At 64.0% G+C, this 13,267-nt stretch overlaps 1 protein-coding gene across 9 annotated transcripts in view; it reads left to right on the top strand.

The window, feature by feature from the left end:
- The first annotated feature begins 2,464 nt into the window (after window positions 1-2,464).
- CTBP1 (C-terminal binding protein 1) overlaps window positions 2,465-13,267 on the top strand; it is a 36,925-nt gene continuing 26,122 nt past the window's right edge. For 2 of the 9 annotated variants that reach the window (XM_055246571.2, XM_055246569.2), the window contains exon 1: window positions 3,119-3,333. In XM_055246571.2, the coding sequence (XP_055102546.1) occupies window positions 3,294-3,333 (40 nt within the window). In that variant the 5' untranslated portion in view covers window positions 3,119-3,293. The other 7 variants (XM_055246577.2, XM_055246573.2, XM_055246574.2 and 4 more) reach the window with 7 other exon arrangements.

Raw genomic sequence — 13,267 nt, 5'->3', positions numbered from 1 at the left:
ACTCGGGAGGCTGAGACAGGAGAATGGCTTGAACCCGGGAGGCAGAGATTACAGTGAACTGAAATTGCACCATTGCACTCCAGCCTGGGCAACAAGAGCAAAACTCTGTCTCAAAAAATAAAAATAACTGTTTTTTTTTCTGTGTGTACATGACTGACAACACCTTTAATACCTCGTCAACGTTCCCAGGCACTTTTTGTATTTGAGGTGTGTGAAGTAATAGGGTGGCCCTTGTCTTCAGCGTGATACTGAACACCCCGACCAATAAAATGGGGGCCTTTGGCTGCACACCAGGCGCTCTGGGTACTAACGAGCTCGCCCCCGACTCCGTGCCAGGAATCAGAACGGTTGCCCGGGAGAGTCGGCAGAAAGAGGAGGAACCGGACGCAGTGATCTACCTGGTTTGTCCTGGTGTTAAGTAACTTGGAGTTTTTCTTTCACACGTGGCTGGCACAGAGGAGACACTCATAAATACCCGAGTTGAATAAAATAGTCCATTGACGTGGAGTCGCATGAAGCAGCATTCGTCCATCCAAAACGCCGATGCTTCTTTAGAGTGGACTCAGTTTTCCCCCAATACTAGGTTGTCCCACGCGATGGACAAAAATAGCCCATGTGGGAACAGAGGCTGGCCGGGGAGACCTAGTGCTCATGCCTCTGGCATCCCCACCAAGGTGACTGTCCAGTAGCTCTCAGGACAGCCCATCCGTGTAGGGTAAACGCAATGAGCCCCTCCTGTGTGTAGGCACATGGCAGGCCCAGGCACAGGGAGGCGGGTGGGCAGGCACACGAACAGCCAAACACTGACCCTGGAGGGCGGTGGTCATCTGCTCATCACGGGTGAAAGACTGGAGGTGGGAGAGGCAGGTGGTGCCCGCAGGAGTTGGGACAAGCTGTGCACACGGCCGGGCGCACGCAAAGCTGAGGCTTCTTTGTGAGCAACACGGTCACATTTGGGTGTAGGAATCTTGGCTGGAGTTGCCCAACGTGGGGAGCAGACAGCTCTGCAGCCAGAACCACCGCTGGAGAAGGCAGCGCTTGGAACAAGCCAGGACAGTGGGACAGACGGGCCGGGGCCAAATAGAAGTCGTGATAAGACGCTGACAAGTTGTGCAGAAGGACACTGTGTGCAGACGGAGGCCATGGAGAGTGGTGATGGGGAAGACGCTGGATCCCTGGCTGGCCTGCATCCCTCTCCGTTCTCAGTTGCCTGTGGAATTCCGGGGAGCTCTACTCCAGCTACACTGCACATAAAAGCGCACAGGAAGTGGATCCTGGAGAGGAACTGCTCTTCCGGGCTGAGCTTGCTGCTCATGGCAGCCCCACCTGCAGGACCCAAAGCCTTATGTGATGTTTGCTGGACACTCAGCCACGTGGCTGCCTGTTGAGCTCTGTAAGTCCATGCGGGAGCCAGGAATTTCTCCCCAGAAGCCTCTCCATTTTATTCACCACCCCCTAGTAAATCACAACCCGACTTGCTACAGAGGATGGAGTGCCTGGGACTCGTCTGACCCCAGCTCCCCTGGGGAAGGGGGGTGGCACGTCCCTGCGCCCGGCCACCTGCTGCCTTCTCCTGGGCGGCCTGTTCATGCCGAGCAGACAGGAAAGTCCAGTGAGGTCCCTGCCTGTGCACTCCACGAAGCACGTCGTCCCTTCCCGGCAGCCTCACCTAGGCCCCTCCAGCTGCGACCCCTTGTCCCCTGCACCGATGCCTGGCCTTGGAGGTTACTGCTCATTTTTCTGGAATTTTCTTTTCTCAGATCTCTGCAGGGCTGCCCCTCCCCCTACAAGGGCTCCACACGTGTTCCCTCCTTCATGACTCCCACTGGGCTTCCCCGACAGGGCCCCACCCTCCCCAAAGCTCTGGTGACACCTGCCAGGTTTCCTCCAGGCCACAGCTCGGCAGCCCGATCTTAGAACAGAAAGTGGCACGCAGGGCAGGTCTGGCTGAGGGCCCAGCATTGTCAGCGGGGTCGGAGGTCTTCCCAGGCCTCGAAGGGGAGACGTGGGCTTCTCAGGGCAGCCCAGGATGCGTCCTCACGAACCACAGCGAAACTACAGCAGGTGTCTCACGGATAGCAGTCTGCATCATTCCGTCTCCATGCCGTGGTTTCTGAAATTATGCAACTATCTGAGCATTCCAGAGGGCTCAGAGTAGACACGCGCAGAGGCCCTCTCCATGGGGTGGATGGAAGCGTCCACTCGCGGCGCGAGGACTATACCTGGGCCCCTTGGGAGAGTCTGCAGGGGCAGCCCCTGGGTGAGCAGGCCCGGTGCGGCCTCTCCCTGAAGGGACTTTCGTGCCCTCCCGGGTCGGGGCGTCACCGGCTGCAGGCAGGGCTTTGATATTAATGCTTAAAGGGAAAGCAGAGCTGAGCTGCCAGGACGTTGGTTAGCTGCAAAACCTACTCTTGTTAAAAGAGACGGGGTCGGGGAGGGGGTTCTCCAGCCCTGAACTTTCCGGGCCGGGCAGGACGCGGCCCCTCCCGGAGTCGGGGTCCCCCCGCCTGGGGACGCACTGGGGCGGGCGCGCTTCTCCTCCCGGGGCCCCATGTGCCGCCGGCTCTCGGACGGTAAATCAGGGCCCGGGTGGGGGGGATGGCGGCCCGCGGCCTCGGTGCCCCTGGCCAGCCCAGGGGCCAGCGGGACCGCAAGGACAAACTCCCCGGAGGCGCACGGGCCAGGCCGCGGGGCGAGAAGCGGGAGGGCGGCGGCCGGCGGAGCAGGAAGGCAGCGGGGCGGCCGCGGCGCGGAGGAGCGCCATTTACGTTGGGGCCCGCGCCGGGCGCTGACGTGGGCGGCCCTGTCTCGGCTTCCGGGCCCGGCGCCGTCCCGCAGGGGTCCTCGGGGCGGACGGCGCTCCCCCCAGCGGCGCTGAGCCCGGCCCGACCCTGCCGGCCTTCCTCGGGGACAGGCGGTTTAGAACGTGCGGAACACCGAGCCCGGGGTCTCTGGCGGGCTGCAGCCTCCGCAAGCTTCCCACCAGGCTCCCGCCCCGCCCCGCAGCCGCGTCCCGGCCGGGCGGGCCCTGAGCCGCCCGCGTGAGTCCGTGCGCCGCCCGCGCCGGGAACCAGGAGACCAACCGCGAGGCCCCGCCCGCGCGCGCCGCCGTGTCCCCGCCCGCGCGGTCGTCGGAGCGCGGCTCAGCGGCGCGGCGGAGACTCGGCACGGCGGCGGCCAGGCGCAGGCGGGCGGGCGGAGCAGCGGACGGCGCCGAGGCGGCCCCACGCGCCGGGCTCGCGGCGGCGCAGCGCGCCGGAGTGGTCGGGGCCCGCGGCCGCTCGCGCCTCTCGATGGGCAGCTCGCACTTGCTCAACAAGGGCCTGCCGCTTGGTAAGGCCGCGCGCGCGCGCGTTTCCGGCCGCGGGCGGGGGCGGGGCGGGGCGGGGGCCGCGCGGGCGGGGGTCGCGGGGGCGGACCGAGCGCGCGCCCGCGGGCCGCCGGCTTTGTGTGCGAGTGCGCGTGCGCGCCGGCGTCCGCGCGTGGCCGTGGTCGGGGGCGGGACCGCGGGAAGGGTCTTGCGCATGCGCGGGCCGCTGCGTGTGCGCGAGCGCCGCAGTCTGCCCTCCCCGTCCGCGGCCCGCGCAGGTGACACAAAAGGGCCTGTGGGCGTCTGGGCTGCCCCGCCGGACCCCCAGCTCCACCGACCCCCAGCCCCGTGGGACCCGGGACGGCACCCCGAGTCCCGATCCCCGGCCGCTACCCCGTCCCGGGTCATGACCCCGCGGCTGGGCCTGCGGGTCCGGGGTGGGGCGTGAGCCGTGCGCAGCTCGGGGTGTCCTGGGGTGCGCGCTCCCGGGCCACTCGCGGGAGCGTGCCTCCTCCCGGCCGGAGGCCGCCGGCGACCGTGGCCGCGCGCTGTGGGGGAAGGGGACGGGGCGCGGGTGCCGGGTCTGACCGTGGAGGAGGTCGCCGCCCTCAGACCGGTCCCAAAGCGCAGCCCCCGGCGGTGACGCGGGAGGCCCCGGGGTCTCCGTTCCCGCGAGGTCCCGGACCGGCCCAGCGCCCCCACCTGCCTCTGCCTGGGCCCGCCCAGGTCCTGGGGTGCCTTCTTTGCGGGCTGCGGCCGCGGAAGCAGGGAGCACGGGCGGGCGCCGGGCTTGCCACCTTCGCCATCTTGCAGCGCCCGCGTCCTGAGCTGGCCCGGGCCGCTCCGCGGAGCCTCTGTCTCCCTCGACCCGGCAGCAAAGGCAGAGTCCGTGCGCCTGAGCCGCGGGCCGAGACTGGAGCGTTCTCTGGCGGCCTCCAAGGGCGCCGATGCCTAGAAGCCCGGCCTGGGCCAGATCCCTTTTGCTGTAGTCTCCGTGATTGCCGGGACAGAATTCTCTTCCACTGGGGAAAAGGGAAGGCGGTCGCGCCCTTCCCGGTGCCCTGAGTGGGGAGGTGAAACCCTTAGAGTTGGGGCTAGAGAGCCCGGAGCCAGGGCCGAGGCGGCGGGTGCGCAGGGTGCTCCGTGGAGCCCGAGCCCCCCCTCCCCCTACCCAGTCCCCGGCCTCTCCTCCGTTTCTGTAGGAGCTCGGCAGGGAGCACACATCCCTCGGGAAGAAAACGGCGCTGGCGGCTGGGCCCGCACCGCGGCCGTCCCCGCTGAGCTTCTAGCGCGTGGCCTCTGCGCGTCTGTGTCCCCATCTGCAGCTTGGGGCAGGGTTGGGGCAGAACCGTGGGGTAGCTATTTGCCATTGCAGCTGAGGATGACAGCTGCGGTTTGGGGGTCCCCCTTTCTGTGTCCTGGAACTTTGTAGGGCGTGGCTCTGCCCTGGGCCTCAGCACTCGGCCTCCCAGGTCTCCCCTGCCTGCCCAGGCCTGGTCACCTCCTTCTAGGGTCTGGGTTTGGCTCCTGGTTGGCGCTGTTGGCTCCGCAGACGCCTTTTGCTCTCTGTGATTCTGTCGCCCATCTTTGAGCACCTGCTTCCATGCAGGCGTCCTCTGTGGAGCTCTGGGAGGGTCATGCACTGGGGGCCGCAACTGGTCACTCCTGGGGGTGCCTCGTCCGCCTGCCCGGCCATTTTTGTGGTGTCTGCCATGTCCCCAACATGCACTTCTTCCTGTCAGCCTTGACCAGGGCAGCTGTTAGTTCTGAGAGGTGGGCGTGTTGTTGGGGATGTCAGCGAGTAGGATCTTGTCTTCTATACACTTGTCATTAACCTGAGAACATGGGGGTGGGAGGGGAGGCTTGGCCCGGGGTGCACAGGACTGTGAGCTGGGCCTGTCCCTCTGATACCAGAGTGGGATGAGCCTTGGCCCAGTCCTGTGGGCTTGGCGCAGAGCCGACCCCAGCCATGTCCTGGGGGGATTGGAAATGCTGGCTGGTCCTGTCTGCCTCCCCCAAGGGCTGGGAGCCCCCACTCTTCGGACATTTGTAGTGTAAGGTTCCATTATCCAGCAGACAGCCACTGTTAACAGTCACTCGGTTAATAAATTTTTTCTGGAGGAACCCTGGACAGAAGTAGTCATGCTCTCCAGGAAACGGGCCCCGGCTCGAGAGGCCCAGTCTCTTCCCTCAGGGCTTAGAGGTGGCCGTCCAGCCGTACCTGGTTCCCCACCAGTCTGGCAGTTTTTCTGGTTTTTCTCCTCTGTAACTTGCCCTTTCAACTTCCTGTGGCCAGTGCCCCCAGAATGTGACCTGGTCTGAGCTGGCGGTGGCGTCGCTGAGCCAAGAGGCGTGCGGCTGGCACCAGTAGTGTTGCTGAGAACTCTTCAGGCAGCGCTTTGTGCCCGGCTGTGCCCTGGTGCTCCCCATGCAGTGCCCAAGTCAAAGGCGTGTGCCCTGTGAGGTGTTTACCCCGGGTGACTCTCCTTGTAGAAAGACTTAACGTTTTTCACTCCACTCGGGGCTGGAGAGGGCTCCGTCCGGGTGGTGCTGACGGTGCAGGCCTGGCCTAGGGCCCAGGGGTGGCCAGGAGGTGGTGGAGGCAGCAGGCGGTGTCGTACGGGTTCTGCGGCTGAATGCTGGTCGGAGCGCCGGGGTCCTCTGGTGGTCGCTGGATATTGGTAGTTGTGGGTAAGAGCTCTGTGCCGGGAGTGTCTGGACCCTCGGGTCCTCCATTGTTGGCTGCAGTGGCCGGAGCCCACTGCGGTCCCCCGCACTGGGTCGGGGTAACCCACAAGGTGCCACCTGCGTCACTGACCGTCCTTTCCAGAAGCCTCTCCAGCCACACACTCCACGTGGTATCTCCCACGAGGAAATGTTCGTTTTTTTTCCTGTGAAGCCAGAAATCTCTTGGTGGCCCTTTGTCGAGCCAAACATTAACCTTGAGTTGTCTCTCTGGGCGGCCCCAGGTGGTGCCAGTTCTCATGGGTGTTGAAGGAGAGTGAGGATGGCCCTGAGGGAAGCCCAGTTGGTCTGGATGGGGAGGCGTTGGGGCTATGGCCCTGAGAGAGGTGTGGGTGGTGTTGGGACCAGGCCCCTTCTGCATCCTCCGCTGGCACCGCCATGAACTCTCCAGGTCTGGTGTGGTCCAAGCCACCCTTCCTGCCCATGCCACCCTGCCCACCCGTGCCACCCTACCCACATGTGCCACCCTGCCTGCCTGTGCCACCCTGACCTGCTTGTGCCATCCTGCCCGCCCGTGTCACACTGCCCTCCCGTGCCACCCTGCCCTCCCGTGCCACTCTTCCCTGCTGTCCGTGTCACCCTGCCCTCCCGTGCCACCCTGACCTGCCGCCCATCTGGGGTGTGGGGGCTGCTGGGCTGCCCTGTCTGCATGGCTGGCAGGAGCCTCAGAGGCATCCGAGGCTGCCTCTCCAGTGGTGTTGTGTGTAGAATGTTGGGAAGGGGAGGAAGGGTGTATCCCTGATACCCACGCGTGGTAGGAGCCAGGAAGGTGGCGTTCTGGGGGTTCCTGGAGCTCACAGGTTATGTGCGTGTGCTCGCTGAACAAACGGGGAAACATGCGGCTCCATGGATGTCCTGGAGAGGAATCTTGCTGGCAAATCCGTGCCTTTGATCGCAGCCCCTACGCTGTGTCCTCTGAGCTGTGATGCGGCCCTGCAGGCCCCGTGGAGTGCCGTGGCTCCCTGGCTCACAGGGATGCTGCTGTCCGAGGTGCCATATCGGCTCATGGATGACTTGGGCAGTGTCTGGGGTGCTGTCATCGGAGGAGCTGTATCAACCTGTGGGTGAGGGGCCATGTCTGTCTGGGGGAGGTTCCGGTGGCCGCATGCTCTCAGCCCAGTGGCTCCATGCTACTGTGCGGCTCCCTCTTGGGGGCCTGCCTTCTCTGCCATTGCAGGATGGGGCTCAGTTTCCTCTGGGTGGCAGGTGGCTGTATCTCAGGACCGGAAGGCTCCGGGTCAGGCTGTGTACAGCCTTCGTTCACATCAGCCCCTGGCTGGACAGCACAGCCAGGCCCTAGTCTTTGGGCCTCCAGGCCTGGACAGCCAGAGGGGGCGTCTCACCAATGCCCAGATGGCTGCCGGGGACTCACGGCAGGACAGCTTTGTCACGAGAGGGCTACTCCAGCCCGGAGTAATCAGGGCTTATGGGGACAGGGCAGGGTGCCCTTCTGGTGGTCGGGAGCCCTTCCTGGGCAGCGGCTTTAGGGGCTGCTGTGGGGAAGGGGAAGAAGATGGGGTTGGTGAGGAGGGGCTTTTGGGACACAGCGCCCTGGTAGAGGCCGCGAGGGAGGGGAGTGGACTGGTTGGCCCAGCGGGGCTGGCCGGTGGAGGGTCATGGAGGGTTGGTGGCTGCCGAGCCTGGGTCTGAGCAGGTGGGGATGGGGACCAGGTGCTGAGGCTGGGGAAGGAATGGGGGCAGCCCCTTGGTCCTGGCACATCTTGGTGTCCCCTGGGACTTCCTGGAACCCCCCCCCCCGCCCCAGTGCCCAGAGACCCGCTGTGGCTGTCTGGAGCGGGGCAGGTCCCAGCCCATGGTGACCCCCAGTGTGCCTGGGGCAACCCTGGTCCCTCTCCAGACCAGAATGGACTGAGCCCAGCACACACGTGGATCAGGGCCGAGTAGGCAGGCCTGGCCAACAGGAGGGAGGATCCGGCAAGCAGCTGGTGATGTGCGTCCAGAGACAGGGCGTTGACGTGGCCAGGAGGCTCTGGGGTCATCAGGCCGCCACCGTGCAGCCCCCCAGGACTTGATGCCTCCAGAGAACCTGGGAGCTGCTGCCCCTCACCTCACCCCCAATGAGTTTTTGTTTTAGAACAGTCTTAGATTTACAGGAAAATAGGAAGCTAGCACAAGCTTCCCACGTGCTCTACACTCACTTCCCTCGTGGGTTGGTTGAGTGCTTCCTTACAACATGACATGAAGCATCTGCAGGGTGAGAACCTGGAGACTGTCCTCGTGCCGCTGAGCTGAGAGCCGTGTGCGGCTGTGAGTTTTTGATGAGGAAAAGCAGTGTGGGTCCTGGGTTTGGACAGCACAGGCCCCTCTGGGAGCCGTGTGCCTTCACCTCGGAGTGTGTGGGGGAGGTAAGAGCCGGAGCCCTGGACCCTGACCGGCCAGCTCCCTGGCGTGAGGTGCGCGTGGCCTCCGGCATTGCCCTGGGTGGGGGCTGCAGGACTCGGACGCTGGCTCTCAGTGGGGCAGGTGTGGCCCGGCAGGGGGCTGCTTTGTGGGTGCACTGTGGTCCCAGGGTGGTGCAGATGGTGCGCAGACCTGCCCCAGGGCTGTTTCTGAGACAGAGGTCCCTGGAGGAGAACCAGGTGCTGGGCCTCAGGTGTCTGTCCTGAACTGGGGCAGCCTCAGAGCAAGGAGCTGCAGGAGGTCCCTGTGGCATGGGGTGCAGCCCCTCAGGTCTGGCAGGGCCAGCCCAGGGAGTGCAGGGCCACGGGAGCCCTGCCGCAGGTTCCTCAGCTCGGGAGCTCACGGCCTCCTCACTGCAGGGTCCTTTCAGGAGGGCCAGGGTGGCCTTGCCATATCCGTTTCCTCCTCAGAGCCACAGGTGTGGGCACGTACTGGCCAGTATTGATAAGCATTGAGCGGCATTGATGGGTATCGATGAGCCTCCAGGAGCAGCGGCTGGTGCCATGCTGCTGTGGGCAGTATTGAGTATTGGCCGGGCGTGACGAGCAGCAGCCGGTACTGGGCCGCCATGGGCAGCATTGATGAGTATTGACCGGTGTCAATGAGTATCAGCCGGTATCAGTGAGTATCAGCCGGTATCAATGAGTATTGGCCCATATCAATAAGTTTGGCCAGTATTGATGAGTATTGGCTGGTAGTGATCAGTATCGGCTGGCATTGATGGGTTTGGCTGGACGTGGGTGGCACGGTGCCTTGTCCCCTGGCCAGGCTAGCTCGTGGGTGAAATGTGACATTCAGGCAGTTTTCTCCTGTCTTTTTAATTTCTGTTTTTATGCGGGATCCAGGTGCCATGGGGAGATCCGGCCTTCAGGGCAGGAGGCTGCAACACAGGTCGTGGGGGCCCAGGCGCAGGCGATGGGGATCCCTCTCCCCAGTGTTGCTCTTGGGCCCTCCATTGGGGAGCCCCACACAGCACCTGCCATGAGGAGTGGTGTTGGGGACCCTGTATGGGAGGTGTGTGCGTAGGGCTGCACCCCAGCCCCTGTGATGGTGTCTCTGGAAGCTGGAGACGGTCGGCATGTGTGCTTGAATCCTGCAGAGGGAACTGAGGGGCGGAGATTTGTCTGCGAGACCTCTGGCAGGGGCGGCCTTACGGCACACTACCAGGGTCTTAGGCTTGGCTGAGTGGCCCCTTCTGGCCTGGCAGGCAGTCGTCTCAGCCCACACCTGCCACGCTGCCGGGCTGGTGGTGGCCGGCTCCTGTCCTGGTCAGCCTGATGTCAGCTGCACGTTGGGGTCAGCCCCTGTGCTGTGTCTTCATGCCAGAGCACGGGCCAGGCGTGGGCAGCTCAGTGACACCCTCCCGAGGGCTGGGCGATCGTGTGCACTCCCAGCACCCTCTACCTTGCAGGGCTGCATCCCTGGAAGGCTTGGCCCCCTCAGGTGCCCCCTGTCCCTGTGTATTCAGCCATTGGGGTTCGTGCCCTCAGCTTCCCACCAGGCTCTGGCCGTAGTGGTCAGGAAGAGCTGAGCAGTGGTTTTGCGAGAATCGAGGGAGCGTCGCTGGGATGCACTGGGGGTCGGAGGTGGAGCCGGCGTGGCTCAGGGCAGGCAGTGCCAGGCTGGATGCTGGAAAGCCGGCAGCACTTCTCCCGGTGGCTCCTGGGAAGTTCCACGTCCTTGTCTGGTCACAGAGATCCGGGAATCGGTGACATGAGATAGAAGCTTCCAGAACAGGAGGCAGAGCCTTTCCGCAGTTACCCTGCCCACAGCACACACCCTGTGCCCTCCGCTCCCTGGTTCTCGGACACTGGGGACATCTGGGTGCGGCTAGAGCCTGTGGGGGTGGCCGCAGCCCTGGGGGACTGTTCCCAGGAGTTGGCCTAGGGGCCACAGGGGCCCGGCCTCGGGCCTGGCACTGCGACCTCAGGGTGAGCGCCCTTCGTGTGTGCGGCAGGAGCCAGGGCCCCTGGCTGGCAGCAGGCCCCCGAGTCCAGGTAGGTCCCAGACAGCAGCCCCGGGTGTGGCAGATGCAGTGAGGTCCACTTCTGAGGCGTTCCCTGGAGTCTGTGAGTTCTGGTCGGACCTTTGATGGCATTTTAATGTGTCTCTTGTGTTTGATTTTTAGTAAGACTTTGACCCCGACGCAGGCTTCAGTGATTGCCGCGGATCAGAAGCCTGAGCGCTTTGGCTCGAGACAATTAAGGACGTGGGATGAGGCTCCGAGACAGGACGCGGTTCTGCCTGGGGATCCTGAAGATAAAAAGCTTTGAAAAGTCGAATTCATGGTCGTGGAAGCTGAGCCCATATTAAGAGATGTCAGGTTGGTAGGGGTTCCTGGCGGCGGCGGCAGAGTGAAGCCGGCTGGTCTCTTTGCGACCGTGTGGAGGAGGCACTGCCTCGGATCAAGTCGAGGGACCTGGGCTATGCGGGCGTCGGGCCCGACTGCTGCCACCCGGCCCCCAGTGTGCTCTGGGCGAGGACAGGTGTCCCTCGAGGGAGAGCTTCCTGCACACCTGGTGGCAGAGCACAGCTGTGGTCAGGCCTGTCCGTGGTGTCTGCTGTCTGTTTCTGTCGGAAAGTGTTTGAGAGGCATGGAGGGCCTCCACGTGGAGGCCACCAGCACGAGGGCGGAGCCCCACACGGAACCCTGGAAATCTCAGGTGTCCACCCGGCTGGCCCAGGAGCAGGGCCGCGGCCCCTGTGGAGCTGTTCCTTGTGGTTGGTCTGTGGTCTCTGGCCCGGAAGTGCGTGCGGTCGGAAACAGCCTTGGGCTGGGGGGGTGCTGCAAAGCCTGCTTCAGCACAGGCCGTGTGACTGTGAAGCCTCCTGGGTGTGTCCCCAAGCCTGCAAGGGTGGGCTGTCCAGGAGAACCCTGGCACGGTGGTCGGGGGCAGCTCATGGGTGATGTGAGGAGGCACCTTGGGTACCTGAGCCTGATGGGGCCTGGTGTCTCCACCTGCTCCCCCCTCCCCACTGTTCAGCGGAGGGACCCGGTTCCCACTCACCCAGCACCCGACAGTCCCCCCAGGCGCTTCTGACGCAGCTGAGCGGTCTGCAGTGGTCCCGCGTGTCCACGCCTTCCTCATCAGAAGGGAAATCAAAGGATACTGAGAGCAGGTGTCTATCCACTCACTCAGAAACAGCAACATAAACCTTTCTGCTCATGAGAAGTCATCACCACCACACACAGCGGGGAGGGAGGCCGCGTGCAGTGTCACTGGGCGGCTGCCTGTGGTGCTGGTGGGCAGCTCCAGTCCAGGGGGAATGAAGGAAAAGGCGAACCAGGACGCGGTTTTGACCGTGCAGACCTCACGCTTGGGATCTGGTTTCCTGTCTTGAAGGCAGGTGGGTGGAATGGCCAGTGGCTCCTCCGAGGACGCCAGGGCGCGAGGACCTCGCGGGAGGGGCATGGGCCCAGCCGTACTCGGAGCCCTCGGCTTTGGGGTGGTCAGTGGAGACCCATGCCCCGTCCCCTGCAGGCGTGTGCTGCAGGCCCACTGCACCCCTGGGCTGTCCACCAGGGCGTTTCTTTTCTCTGCCATGGGTTCCAGGAGGCACTCCCCTGCTTCCTGGATACTGGCAGCTCGGTGGCCTCTGCTCACCTGCAGGCGGATGAGGCGGCGGATGGGGTGGGAGACTGGGCCGAGCGTGCTTGTGGCTGCGGCCACTGGGGAGCTTGCTGGGTCACTCTGCTCCTCGGTTCTGTCCTGCGCCTCCCCTCCTGCTGGCCGAACGGTCCTGGGGGCTGCTTGGTCTCCTGTGGCCGGTCTTTGGGGTGGACCAGCTGGCCCCTGGCCCCAGCTCTGCCTCTGCCCAGCTGCCGTGGGGCTGACAGTGGCCCCACCTGGTGCTCCTTGCCTGGCACGGGGCGGTCGGGCGGTGCCTGGAAGCTGCCGTGCTTCTGTGATGCCTCGGACCCCTTATTTCTCCAGTTGGCCCCGAAGAAGCTTAGTTGCGTCATATGCGAAAGGAATGGGTGTTAATGATCTTTAATCGTCTCTTTCTCGGAAGGTCAGGGGCGCAGAGTGGACTTTAATAGGTTTTAACCCTTTTCTTCCTTTGTTCTGTTTCTTTTCCCTTCACACCTATAATTGGAAGTGATGCCAGGCAGAGGGTGGGGGGTGTCCTACATGAAACACTGGTGACCCCATCAGGGATTCCGGGCAGCCACGCGGTGGCCCAGGCAGGAAAGGGACAACCGTGTTCCCAAAGCCCCGTGCTGCCATCTGTGTCCTCCAGTGTCCTGCGTCCCTCCTGTCCCCCTGCCTCATGGAGCTGCCCTGGGGTCTCGGAGGGTCTGGGAGGGTCTCGGGGGGTCTCAGAGGGTCTGGGAGGGTCTTGGAGGGTCTCGAAGGGCCTGGGAGGGTCTGGAGGTGTCCCGGTGGGTCTGTGAGGGTCTTGGGGGGTCTCAGAGGGTCTGAGAGGTCTCAGAGGGCCTGGGAGGGTCTGGAGATTTCTTGGGGGGTCTCGGAGGGTCTTGGAGGGCGTGGAAGGTCTCGGAGGATCTGGGAGGATCTCAGAGTCTGGGAGGGTCTCGGGTGGTCTCGGAGGGGCCTTGGAGGGTCTCGGAGGTCCTGCGCCCACGGGAGATGGTAGTGGGTGTCCACAGTCTGTGTCTACTCAAGTCGGCGAGCTGAGGCACGCACGAGTGTGTCTTTCCCGTGGATTTTTAATTTACTTTTTACAAATATCACAACACGTAGACTAGAAGACCCCCGGCGGTCGGCCCTCGTTGGCCCGTGTGCAGTGGGTGGCGCGGAGTGGGTTGTGGCCACGGGGCCGCAGTGG

Source organism: Symphalangus syndactylus, chromosome 16, assembly GCF_028878055.3.
Source record: "Symphalangus syndactylus isolate Jambi chromosome 16, NHGRI_mSymSyn1-v2.1_pri, whole genome shotgun sequence".
NCBI classification, from domain to species: domain Eukaryota; kingdom Metazoa; phylum Chordata; class Mammalia; order Primates; family Hylobatidae; genus Symphalangus; species Symphalangus syndactylus.
This window is presented reverse-complemented; position numbering and strand designations above follow the sequence as displayed.